General features: G+C 37.3%; 1 protein-coding gene across 1 annotated transcript; it reads right to left on the bottom strand.

Moving 5' to 3' along the window:
* Positions 1–429: 429 nt before the first annotated feature.
* Positions 430–13,611, bottom strand: LOC140170197 (uncharacterized). The gene is given in 9 exon segments (XM_072193528.1): positions 430–896; positions 2,814–3,075; positions 3,762–3,902; positions 5,972–6,141; positions 7,541–8,301; positions 9,352–9,444; positions 9,446–9,507; positions 11,228–11,438; positions 13,265–13,611. Coding segments are annotated over 9 exon segments (2,070 nt in total). The 5' UTR covers positions 13,544–13,611; the 3' UTR covers positions 430–805.
* Positions 13,612–14,107: the final 496 nt, after the last annotated feature.

Raw genomic sequence — 14,107 nt, 5'->3', positions numbered from 1 at the left:
TACTCTATGAAACAGTATGAAAGGCTATACTGTCATTGCACCTGTATTGGTAGTAACGTCGGTGCTGCTACGCAGTTGCAAACGTGCCCCAAACAACCTTGTATGCATAGCAAACAGTAAGAACTGCAGGATTAGGTTTTACACATGTACCATTTGATACCGAAACCAGCAAAACATGTACATATGTCAGTACCAACTCATGATTAAACAAAAGTACTAGATACCTTAGGGTTAGGGTTAGCCAGCTATTTTGTATAGCTGCCAAAAAGAGCTGCAAAATTACAATAGCTTCCAAATTTTATAATAGCTGCCATATGTCAATGACAAAAGACAGCTATTGCACACATTACTTCCTTGCATTCACATAATCATCTGTTGTCCTGCAGATCTGGCAAAAAACTGCTTGTCTTAAAAAGACAATGTGTGACATCATACTGTTGTTTGCTTCTAAAATGCATCCAAAGTCTGTGTTGTTCTTTGTTCGACACCAGTTGCATAACTCTTGGTCCATGTATCCGAAGCTTTATAACAAAATCCTACTATTGACACGAATCCTACACCTGAAATAAAATAAAATACTGACCCTATCCCTGATCTACTTAAGGGTACTGTTTCAGAGGTAACATTGTATTCTAGCGGTACTATTATCAACAAGGGACAGATATCAGATTACATACCACCTGCGAACTACTAAGATGTGCATACCCTACCGTAATTTAGGGCATGGTCGGTTGACAGGGTTCCAATGGTGAGGGCCTTACATACAAGTTGTCTGCAAAGATTCTGACCGTGTCCTTATTATTAATTAGGGAACAGTCAGCGTTGTTTGCATTCCAATGTTGAGAGGGGCTGATGTACTGGCTGTCCTAGAGCTACTGCAAGGTTTTTGGGAAGCACTGCAATATAAAACACATATAAGAGGAAGTGATAAAACTTGGTAGCAGCAGGAAATATTCAGGGTCATAAATTTCATACACACATAATCAATGATACATGAATAAATGCAGAGCTTAGTTGCAAAACCCTTACATCCACTTTTCGAGAAAAACAGCTTTTTTTGATTGTGCAATTATTACTTATTCGATTTGATTCATTTTGATTTTGGATTTAAAGTGTTGATGAATAGAAGGTTGTGCGTCTTGAATTCGCCATCCAAAAAAGGTGGCAACATTACGTTTTTCAAAGTCGACTCCAATTAAATGATGATATCTCTGCCAAGCAATAAGTTATTGCCATGCTTGTGGTCTCATTTTATTGCTAAATAAAATGCACTTTCAACCCTGTAAAAAGAAATTCTTCAGCCTTTGTAATACTGACACTGTGCTTCATAGAATTCAGAATGGGCAGGGTGGTGGAGGTGGGGGATGTGGAGGTGGGGATGTGGTACACACAAACTCTATGGGATTGCTATTTTTAGTGCATAGTCTGCTTCTGTAAAAGCTGTAAATTGGATTTTGAATCTATTTAGCATCTAAAAGACTCATGACCTTACAGCTAAACAATAAAGTTTTTAATCATTTATGATTGGTTTAGTCTAGAAAATACAAACTTTTCCATACAAAACTACCCGTTTTCATATTACACACTAGTAAGTAATGCGGATGTCATCAAAATCTAAAAGTTACTGTAAAATCTTAATTACTTATCGTATCATAGTCAAAGTATAGATTTTCTGAAGGGAAATTTAATGAGGAATCTAAATATGGACTTATTTTTTATGTATGGGTTAGGGCAAAATGTTTCAGTTCCAAATATGTTGAATTGTAAAAATTTCTAACATACTTTGGGACACCCTGTATTCAGAGATTACTAAACAGATGTGATTTTGGTTTCTTCCAAAGTCAGTAGGCTCCCCCTATCCTCTAACCAAATTAATGTTGTTTGCTTCCAGTTTATTACTTCAAGTTGGTAATAAGCAATGCATTAAGTATCCCATTTTTTATCTGAATCTTTTTTATTCCACCCTGTATAACTTTAAGGTCACCCTGTATAATGAGTTGAAATGTATATGTGAATTGCTTATGCCTTCAGCTTTCCAAAAATATACTTTTGCTAGTTTCGGGTTGATAATTGTGGAGATAATCTAATTAGAAACTCGATTGGTATAAAAATTCATAATATTTGTGATGTAACGCTAAGGGTGGCGAGTTCAGAACACACGGCCAGAAACTAAAAGAATAAGTTTGGTACAATTTTCAAGCCTTCCTATTTATTTCATTATTTCCTTTATATTGTGTCTTTTGTGGATGTAAGGGCTTTTTCCAACTAAATAAATTTACCCCTTTTCTAGAAACCACCTTTGCAGCTGCACTTTTACCATATTTAGTTGACATCATGGGCTGGACAAAAATGCCTGATAGCAATTGAACTGGGGTAGGTTTTGGCAGGAAAAGGTCATCAAACTTTACACAAGGTCAAATTTCAAAGTTGCTCAAAAATTGTGTTGAAAACTACTTCAGTGTATTACTCTATTCAAAAGGATTCAGAAAATGTATAGTTTGACCCATCTAGGATGTATTTTCTTGAGTTATTACCGAAAAAGTCAAAGGTTGTGGTTTGGACACAATTGCACAAACTTGACTTATTTTGATGCATTACAAAGGTAACAAGGCATCCTAGATTGTGCAATCCTATTTCTATTTGAATTGCTGCATTAAAAAGGAACATTTTGCCACCTCTTTTGTCAAAATCGGCTCTGGTTTTTTTTGACCCCCAGAGCCAAAAATATGACCTTTTGACCTTTTCCACAATAACTCAAGAACAAATGACACCTGTCTCGCTAATACCTTGATATTAAGGGTATCATTTCTTACCTTCTTGGCTCTCTGCTTGCAAGCATAACACTACTACAGTTACTGGCTTGTGGTGTTGATAAAGATGATGTCATTATTGAGCAGGAGGAGGAGGAGCAATATTTGCTGCTACTGGGCAAGGAGTTGTTGGTTGGCTTGGTTGCCGGTGATTTACTGTTTTTGTCGAAAGCCGATGTGTTGAATTCCAGACGCACACGAGTTGACTTAGGTGGCAGTGAATACATGTCTGATACTGGTTGCTTTGTGGAGTTGTTTTCCTCTTCTTATATTTGGAAAAAAAACATTGAAAGAAAGTTTCAGTACAAAAAAAAAAATTTTTTTTTTTTTTTACAATTTCTGGAATTTTTCGAAAAATGGGGGGTGGGACTATACTCGAACGTGGGACTATACTCGGACGAATACGGTACATTGTAAATACTGTATGATACTTTGTAAATATTGTGTATCGTAATATATTTTGTTGCTATATAACATGTATCAATGAGGGCCTGCTAGAAAAGCAGTGCTTGTCACTGAAGCAGTATAACCCTCAATAAAGAAAGAATAAATAATAATAATAATAATAATATCAATTTGCCACATTTGTTGTCAAAATGGACTACCTTGATAAAGTAGTTTAAGATATATTCAGAGATAGATTTGTAACAAATAAACACTTCACACCACTCAATATTGATAAAAATAGATAAATTGATTTCCTTCCTCCTAATTTTACTCATATCTTCTACATTCATCCATATATTTATTATAACCCATACCTATGGGACAAGATGTATCATGCCATTTGGACTCACAAATGCTCCATCCACCTTCCAGTGACTTATTCGCTGCCATAGTGCACGTTAGTAACCATTGGTTACTGGTTCAAGCCTGGGCTCATACACCTTTTCCAAATTTTGATATGCCATAGGCTTTGGTGGGATCTTGTTCCCTTATAAAAAAACTTACTTTTGATTGAGTTGGCCTTTTCCTCCTGCGAAGGAGTGAGATGCATAATGGAGGATTTGCGAGCTTTCCTCTTCTGGCTTCCAGTCAGAGGTGAATACTGGAAGTACTGAGATGGGCTTGTTGGAATCGACAGACGTCCCCCTATAAATCAATTAAATGTGAAAAAAGATGATGGGATTTTTCCAACAAATCCAGGCTGCCGGTCAATCATCTGCCAGTCATGCATAGCGTGATATGCATGATCGCCCGTAGCCTGAATTTGTTTGAAAATGTTCCATGATGGGTTGAATCTACTACATGTATAGTGAGAAATTTAATGCAAGATCATAATTGCTTATAACTAAAAACCTTCAGAATTTAAACTGACTTTCAGCACAGAAATCTACTAAGTCAACAACTTTTTGACATGTGACACATCAGGACCTAAGGTCACCAAATGCTATGAAAAGGGCAAGTCCATCACACTGGACTTCTGATGATGATGTTGCGCCACACATCAAATATCAAGGTTAGTTGAATTCTAAATTTCTGTGTCAGTTTACAAGATGTTTACAAGATGTACAAGTTGTTCTTATCTGCCTCTGCTTTTGATTTTAATTTCAACAACTCTTCCTATACCTGTGTACAGGATACAACCGTTGTTAATCCATGATGAATGATGAATCCACACTTTCACAGTAGCGTATATGTGAACGCAGCATGCATATGCGTTATGCGTGAGCGTGTATAATTTGTCATGCCTGGAATCTGTGTGCATATACACGCTTACATTATTTTGGAGGTAGCGACTAAACACTGCCGTTTTCTGTAGTTTTATTGCTGATATGAACAGAGATATCATTGATCCTCACAATAAAAGAGTCTAGAGCAAGAAAAGATTATTGCTTCATAATCATGGCAAGAGTCATCTGATTGGGGAGTACTTGGGGCTGGTTGAGGAGGCACTGAAACTCACTGAGGGGTACTCCTAATTTTTTTCCAATGATCTTTAGATTTTAACTTTAATTGGTGGAAGGGTGGGCATGTCCTGTGCCTTTATGATGCTACCTCTGCCAACTGAAGTGAGGAACGTGCATGTGGAAATGTGGACTCAAGAGAAGCTCCTTCCGCAGAAATGTTGGCATTTAGAAGAAAATTTGGCATTTGGAAGGATATTTTGCATCCCCAAATAAAGTACATAACCTCTTTGGGCAGGAAAACCCTGCTTATGTACTTGTGGCCCTTGAACATGTTTAAAACAAAACTGCCAAGAGGTTATATAGGAAGTTTTGCTTTTAACATGTTCAGGCCAGTGACACAAGTGGTTTTTCTTGCCCACCGACGAAAAGAAATTTTGGGAAATATAGGTACTTTTTTTATCTTCATGTATTTTTATTAACAAAACAAAGAAATCACATAGAAATCACAAGAAATCACATGGAAAAAGCAACAAAAAAAAGCAGCATACAAAAATAGAATACAGTGGTACAACTAAAACATTATACAGTGTACAAGTGAAAAGTTACAATTCAAATCTCCATTTTTTAAAATGCACAGATAATTTACCTTTCCTCTTAGCAATATAATATTCAGTATCTTTAAGAACATTCAGAAAAGTTTTAAATGAAACGAAAGTAGGTTTTTTGTCTTGAAATTTACACAGATAGATATGATATTTCAAACATAAGCAAATGTAAGTGATATATTTATCTAAGGGCACTCCAAATAATTTATCAAATGTTGACAAATCAAAATCAATGTCATGTTTAACTTTGATAACTTGAACAAGCGCCTCCCAAATAGGTTTAACAATATCACAATTGCAAAAAATGTGGGAGGAAGGTACTTTTGAGGCACAATTGGTTAATCTTCCCAGGACATTAGGGCTCAAAAGGGCCACCAAGTCTACTGCATGTCCTTTTCACTTTTGGCATTGCTGCCCCAGGTCTTTGTCAACTTCAAGGCATTCTTTATTACTTGTTGCCCTTCTTTAACCCCCTGAGCACTACCTGCCGATCTAACATTGCTTCTGATTGGTCAATTACATGATATCTTCATTTTAATCACCAATCAGAATGGAGCTTTGCAAATAATTCACCCCAATTTTCTTGGGTGGTGTAATTATTCTTACAATGTTGCTGATTGGTTCAATTGATAGGGTTAAAATTCAAGGCCTGCAGGCCATAATCATTTCTTATGGACCTGGTGAGGAGTATATAGATTAAACTTACCATCCATGCTATGTAATCTAAGACCATCTTTCCTGACAAATGTAGAGTTCTTATATAAACTGCTAGACCTCTTGGCACGGTGGCATGATTTCCCTTTGGGTTGGAACTGGTCAGGTGAATACTGGGGTAAGGTGGCAAGTCTGGCTTCAACATCTATCTCACCATAATCACTGCAAGAAACAATGGGTTATTCCATTTAATGCTCTGCGTGGTAGCCATAGGCTTCAACATAAAAAGCTAAAAGTTCTGAGATATTTTCTTAAAATATCAAGAGCTATCTTAATAACCACTGAACCAATACCAGGCTTGTTTGTACTCATTTTAATGCATTTTGCATGCTGATTCTTAATATGGGCATGACAATAATTTACAATTCTGAAATTTTTAACGAAAAAATTGAAACTTGTCAACTGCAGTCAGCATGGAAAGAGTTAAAAACCACACTTCCCTATGGAAGATTTTGCAAATATCTTCTATAGGGGGAGTATGAATTTCAAATGGAATTAGCGCATTAGCCAACTCTTATTTAAAACTCACCCTTCCTCTATGAAGATTCAAATTGAATCTTTTGAAAAAATGAAAACTGGCAAAAACTGTTTTTGCCAAGCAGTTAAAACCGCGGGTTTTTCACCTGCGGCAAAAACCTGCGAACCCTGAACAGATGAGTGGTATTCCTGCACTGGTGTTAAAGCCCCTAAAAGCCCATAACAGTATTTTTTTAGAACTTTGACGCAAAGTTCTGTGAGCTCAGAGTGTAAATATGTATTCTACTGGAGATCGAAAACCATGGCCGAGCGACGAGCGTTGCCGCTACCTAGCTTGACCAGCATCAACATTTTTAAGGACATGCAAAGTCTTGAAGATGTATTATCTAGCTCAGGTTATACTACATCCTGTTGTCAGTTCACTCAGTCTACTGCAAATGCCCTGACTTGGGACGGGCAGTGGTGGGCTGAGCGCTTTGGTCTTGGGAACCCTTCCTCTCCAGCTGCAGATACTGTCATGACATCAAATGATTTTTCTGCTTCTCCATCTAAAAAGGATTTCTTCAAATACGTAGGCTGAATATAACAACAAGTTCCAAGCACTACATGTACACATATACTAAATTCACTATGCACAGTGAATTGTTAAAAAGGTTATAAAACCTTTCAAAAATTACTTTAGCACAACCTTAGCAAAGGTCTCCAATAACATTATGAAATAATCTCTCTTTTGACATATTCTATATCATCATTTTCTTGTATTCTTCACCATACAGGTTAGGGCTCATCCGATTTGTCTACCGATCTGATATCGATGTTATAATATCAGCCGATATACGATCGGATCTCGGTAAGAATTTTTTTTATACATGTATGTGATAGATATTAAGGATAACAAACTGTAATTTTATCATAATTTTTGTCTCCAAATTTCTAAAAACTTATTATTTTTTAAAAACCAATATCCGATTCGATATATCGCAAATATCGGGCTGATACCATATCCGATATGATTATCGGTTGACCCCTAATACAGATCTAAAATACAGAAAGTTACACAATTATATGAAATTGCAAAACTTACAAATCTGCTGGTAAAGACATTCCACAGCCGCTCAAAGTTCGCTTCCGCGACTTCCTTCTTGAAGGTCGCTTGGGCTTTTCAGGTTCCGGCTCAAACACTGCATCATCGCCATCGCTATAGCAGGTACTGTCGCCATGGCGCCATGGTTTCTTGCAGTTGAACGGTCGCTCTGGCCTCTGTAGCGACTCCAGCATACCGCCCATCACCATCTCGCGGTACAGTCGTCCCTTGCAAGACCGTGATGACTTCCGTCTTCCACTAGACGATTCCCGCTCTCCCTCTTTATCCTCGTAAGAAGCACTTGAATTTCTTTTATTATCATTAACAACTCTACTGTCTTCCGCTTTCACCTCCTGTTTCACCGTTCCCTCCGGTTTGCAATCCAATACCCTGTTTGCGGCCATCATGAGATCTTCAACTTTCAACAAAGCTGCATCAAGTTTCGAGTCCCTGCTACTCTTACTACGAGAGCCTTTCTTCTTCTTTTTGTCACTTTTACCCCGTTTTTTACTCCTCTTATGATGACTCTTCTTCTCCTTAGTCACATGCTTGCTGTGCGGACCTGGTTTAGAGGGCTCGTTATTGTTTGCAATGTCCATGGCATCTGTAGGTTCAGTCTTTACATTTAAATCCAACGATGCGTCATTGTTGTTGGTCCTGTTTGGTTCCTTCTCTGGCAAGATTGGGGTAGATGGTGTAGTCATTGTTGATGGCTTGCTGGAGGCAGATTCGCATTCCATGAGCTGACGACTTGTACACATCTGAAATAAAAAAGAAACAAGAAAATAAAGAAAAGAATTGGATGGAGCTAATATGGAGCCGAGACAAGGACACTGCATTTAAAGAGGGTGTGAGGAGACAGGACGCTTTTGAAAAAAGGGTTTGGAGGATGGAAAGACAAAAAAAGACATATGAGGTGTGTTAAATGCCCTGGGGGAAGAGTATAGACTGTTGATATATATCGATAATAATTCATAACCTCATTAATATATATGCGATGTATTTAATCCAATCACAGATAATAACTTTAAAATATGCGGACGCAAATACAGGTTATTGAAAAAGTATAATGACCGTGCCTTGTGACGTAGCTAAAAGTACGCTTTAACAATGACCACATTACGTGACGTGTTATGCATTCGAACAATTTACGTGCCGGGCACTGACTGCCATATTTGTACATCGCCTGATTGCGCGCTAGTGTGATTGGTTGCTAGCGGTATTTCCCTAATGGGCTATTCGATTTTTTACAGGAAAACGAAAGATACAGTTAAAACCATATTTTGTTTTCAAATTAAAAAATTTAAAAGTGAAAAAGTGACGGTTATGAATGAGGTTAATGACTTTCCATCAGTTATTTTTCGTGTATAGTGAAATATCTAAACATTGTGCTCGCCCTCGGGATATTCCTTAGTTCCAAAGCACAATGTTTAGCTATTTCACAATACCCTCAAAACAACTGATGTGCAGTCATTAACCTCTAATTAATAAATGGACAATGCAATAATATTGATATTGCCTGTATCACTTTCTGAAGAAATTCAATATATCCAAATTGCCGATAATGAAAAAAAAAGTATCAAAAACTCAGGTCATAGGTGGGGTTTCAGTTTCAGTTTTATTTACCATAGGTGGGTGTGTGTGTGTGCTAATCCATTTGTACATAGGTGGCAAGTGAACCCCTTCACATGTTGGGGTGTGTAGGGGTGTGTGTAGGGGTGCACAGGAGGCATGAGTGGTAATTGAAATTTTTTTATATATAACTGCTGTTAACTGGCAGACTGAGAAATTATAGCAGAATATCAACTCACCTCGGCAAATTCAAAAAGCCTTGATTTTGCATCAGAGGCTGGTTCTTGTGTTAAGGCGCCCTCTGTAGACAATGTGTCACTAGCGTTGGCACGCTTTCCCCATAGCTTGTTGTCCAGCTAGGAGTAAAAGACTTAACCCTCCCATCTCTGAGGGATCTGTAATAAGTAATAGGAAAAATATGAAATGGACATCATATGTCAAACCCAAACACCTTCTGTACTATTAACATTTATATTAAAAATATGAAAGGAAAAAAATCTTTTTTTTTTTACAAAAATTGAAAAAAAAGTTATGAAGTTAGAAGTTATAGAGGCCCTAAATTACTTGTTATTCAAGGTTGGAAACCGGAGAAATACTACTGCAAAAAAAAAAATGCTATTTTTTTCAAAGTTGGATAAAGTTGCACATTTTAATTACCATTGCTTCTATTGAACAGGCAGGGATACATTAAATTAGTATGGATTAATAGCTGTTAAATAGAAACAAAATTAAAATGTACAACTTTATCCAACTTTGAAAAAAAAAATAGCATTTTTTTTAAAGTATCCGTATTTCTCTGGTTTCCAAATTTGAATAACAAGTAATTTAGGGCCTATAACTCTTTTGTTTCTTCAAATTTTTAAAAAATAAAAAATAAAAAATTGTGTTTTTTTACCCATGAATTTGGACCCGGTAGGCTAAGGATGGGCGGGTACTCGGGAATTGGTGAGAGCCTTAGTAGCTAGGGGTTGTGATGCCTGGGGCAAGGATACAGAATGGCGCTCCAAACTTTTTTGCTGACATTTTGGCCAGGGCACTCGAGAATCTTAAAAGGAGGGATAGGGATCAAAAAGAAATATCAACCCACTTATTTGTAACAATATTTCTACTTCAATATGGCTAAAATTGCTTCATTGTCATGCAAACAGACAAAATGGGAAGTGGTGTGATCAAGCAAAATCAGTCTGAAGTCAGATATATTCAATTTTATTAGTTTGCATTTGCAAAGCTGCATTTTGCAGAAAACCCCATTGCATTTAGACAACAAGTTCAAAAGATATGAGCAGTTAAAGAGTTTCCAAAATAGTAGGAAACAAAAGGAAATATACTTCCTTTGTTTGGCTAAATCTCAATCAATATTTCTGACTTCCGACTGATTTTGCTTGATCACATCACATATTATATCAGTACACACAGCATTTTGCAATTGTTGACCCAAAATTTCTTTAACCAGGGTCATTTCGGCACCCCCAAGGTGGCACCCAGGGCACATGCCCCCCTCCTACATGTAGCTACACCACTGCCTAAGATGTTCCATTGTTCCATAACCCATTTAACATCAACTTGCATCCTTTGGCCTGATTGGATCAAAATGCATCATGTATGGCATTCTCATTTTCTAGTAGATGTTATATAATTCATACAAAGATTATCATTTGATTGGTCCATTACTATTGATTATTTTCGCCATTTTTAGAAAAAAGACTATTACACTCCGTGCGAATGCAATTAGTCCATTTTGCATTGCACTCATGCGCACGGTGACTACCTCGACTCACCAATTATGGGCCATATGGGTGTGGGTGTCGCCTCTAAAATAAATACACTTTAGGCCTATATATTTTTTAATTTGTTTTGTTTTCCTGGTAATTTATAAAATTGAGTGGAAGAAAATTAATTTATATGACTTATATAAGTTATATAAAACAAATATTAAATGTTTTTATTCATTCAATAGAAAGAATATTTTCTTTCGGTGAAATAGGAACTGTTCCATTCAACTCGGCAAAGAGTCCATATATTTCACCTCATGAAAATATTCTTACCATTGCACTCATAAACATTCAATATTTGTGTAACTATATACCTCATTCATATTTTTTTTTTTTTCCATACCTGCAAGTTTTCCTGGCGTTATTCCCATATGCGATCGCGAGGCTCCCGTTTTATCCTGCCCTGCCAGTCGTACTTCAGGACCGCTATCAGATAGCGACATGTGAGGGAACTTTGTACGAGTTGTTACTGTCGGACTGGTGGGTTTCACGTTCTGCTTACTGGAACCGCACCACTTGTATCCAGGGTGAGCCTTCATAAATGCTGCTTTGCACTACACCAACAAACATAATTATAAGAACAAACAAACATAATTAATAATAATGTGAATAGATAAATCATATTAGACTTTGATGTTTGACTATATTCTCTAATTTTCTCTCACATTTTCAATTGTTGTCACATGTGATTTTGGTGTACATGTAGGCATCGAGGCTCAAATTCCAGGGAGGCTACCAAGACCACTGCCTGCCCTTTTTCTGTTTTGGCCATGGTGCCCCAGATCTTTGTCAACTTCAAGGCATTCTTCATCACTTGTTGGCCTTGGTGCCCTACAAATTAAAATTCTAGGGCCTGATAGGCATGAATGTTTATACAGGGTGTCCCAAAAAAAAGAGGCCCCTCATTGCGCCCTCTTTTTCTCCTATTTCTAAAAAGTTGATCAAATATATTTTGGTATGTAGAGAAACCTCGAGTCGTTAGCTGTAATAAACCAAAACAATTATATCAATCGGCTCACAACTTTTGAAGATATGCTCTTTTAAAGAAATGTACCTGCGTTTTCACTCTGTCCACGGAGGAGGTTTGGCTACTTCAAAGATTGAAAAGGAGTACACATACCATGCATGAATATCAAACATTCCTCAATGATAACTTTATAAAATAACTTTATTAATGGAATGGGCTTTACCGGTGGGTTTATGGGCAATGGGTTTTGTGTCATTAATTTGTGGGTAAAATGGATGCCGAATGGGACTTCTTTTGCTTTACTTGCAATTACTTATATTTTCTTGGTTATTTATGCCCTTTTGTTTTATTATGTTTCTTACTTTCTTACTTTGTTGTTTCTTGCTTTTTTTTATAATTTACAACATAAGTCGTTTCTCTTTTTAGGATAAAAGGTAGCCCTACAAGGCTGTTTGGTTTGTCTTTGGTTCTTCTGAAGTGAGTTTACTGTGCTGCTCTGCCCTCTACCTGGTTGCCTCCTTGGCGAATACAGGTTTCAGCCCTGGTCCTCATTGCATCAATTGCGTTGCGTACCATCCTTGTGCGCCGGATACTTGCAAATGCATTCGTAATATGTTTGCGAAGATCTTGGATTTTGCCACAAAGGAAAAAATCAAGTGGAGTGAGGTCTGGTGATCGTGCAGGTCATTCCACAGTATGAGCCATCCCAACCACTCCGTTTGCTATCCGTGGACAGAGTGAAAAACGGGTACTTTTATTCAAAAGGGCGTATCTTCAAAAGTTGTGACTTGATTGAAATAATTGTTTTGGTTTATTAAAGCTAACGATTACAGGTTTCTTTACACACCAAAATATGTTTAATCAACTTTCAGAAATATGAGAAAAAGAGGGCGCAATGAGGGGCCTCTTTTTTTTTTGGGACACCCTGTATTAAACTTGTATATCTCTAGGCCATAAGAAAGTAGCATGAGATTTGGACAATCTATATTCTTTATCAAAAAACTCAAAATTGTAGCAGTTAAAAATTGAATTTGATAAAGATCCTACTTGGATTGAAAGCTCAGGCCCCCTCTCTTGACCACAAGAATGACAGTAGTCAGAACTGGTAACATTGTTTACGGCACATGATTAGTTTACGCCCAGCCAACCTTATGTTAAATGTTAACCAAGGACTTGTTATTACAGAAACACAAAAGCATTTTTGTCTAGCTTTAAGTTCATAGGGCTTGCATAAAAAAGCATTTGTAAAATTTCATCTTTCGGGTTGGAATTTTCAACATTTCACACTTACAATTTAGGGAGGAAGGGAGGGAGGGAGGGAGGGAAGGAAGGAGGGAGGGCCCAGGGGTCAGTATTCTAACGAAAGCACTTTCATTTATAGGATGCCATCGAACTTTTGGTTTGTTCTCTTACCTCTCTGGCGAGTTGAAGATACTTATTCTTTTCTTCTGAATCCAAAACAGCCCACATATCGGCCAACATCTTGGTACAAGATCGGTTGTCCAACCACGGATGCTGACTCTTAACGACTCGACGATGGCGCTTGCAAAATAGTAAGAATGCATTCATTGGTCGTCTCAACGGTTGATTGTCGCTTCCAACACCTTCAATTTCTGTTGGTTGGTCGGGGTCATCCATAATGGTAGACGGGTGTGGCGGTGGTTCCATTTTAGTTGATGGAGGGTAGTCCATTTTTTATAATTGAGTTGTATTAAAGTAACATTTACTTTGCAAATTTTCTGTAGTTGCTACATTTGTATAATCTGTATAAAATGGAAAAATAAGAAATGTTAAATTAAGTATTACTATTAGTGATGAAAGGTCTGAAGTATATAGTCTAGACTAGGAGTAGGAGTGTGCTCTAACTTTTTTGGACACCAGTCAGATTGGTGATATGCAAGTCAGAGGACACTGCAAGCTGGAAGAGGAGTCTTGCTGCCTTTTTGCGCGCATGTCATCATCACCATACACATTGTACCATGTACTCAGATGATATCTAATGCAATAGATGCAACAGCAAAGTGGCCTACAAAAAGTTGCTGTGAACCACTGACTGGCCCATGTGGTTGTCTTTTATAGTGCCTTGGTGCATACGGTCTTGACCTGTGTCACTCCTCAAGGGCTTTTGTTCACTCTAGCATTTTAATAAAAAAAGTTGGACCCCTCACAAAAGTTACCAGCCCAAAAGAAATTTTGCCATCCCGACATTTGCCCAAGTCAGAATACTTTATAGTTTTAAAAAAGCATTATTTACAA

Source organism: Amphiura filiformis, chromosome 14 (assembly GCF_039555335.1).
Source record: "Amphiura filiformis chromosome 14, Afil_fr2py, whole genome shotgun sequence".
Lineage (NCBI taxonomy): Eukaryota > Metazoa > Echinodermata > Ophiuroidea > Amphilepidida > Amphiuridae > Amphiura > Amphiura filiformis.
This window is presented reverse-complemented; position numbering and strand designations above follow the sequence as displayed.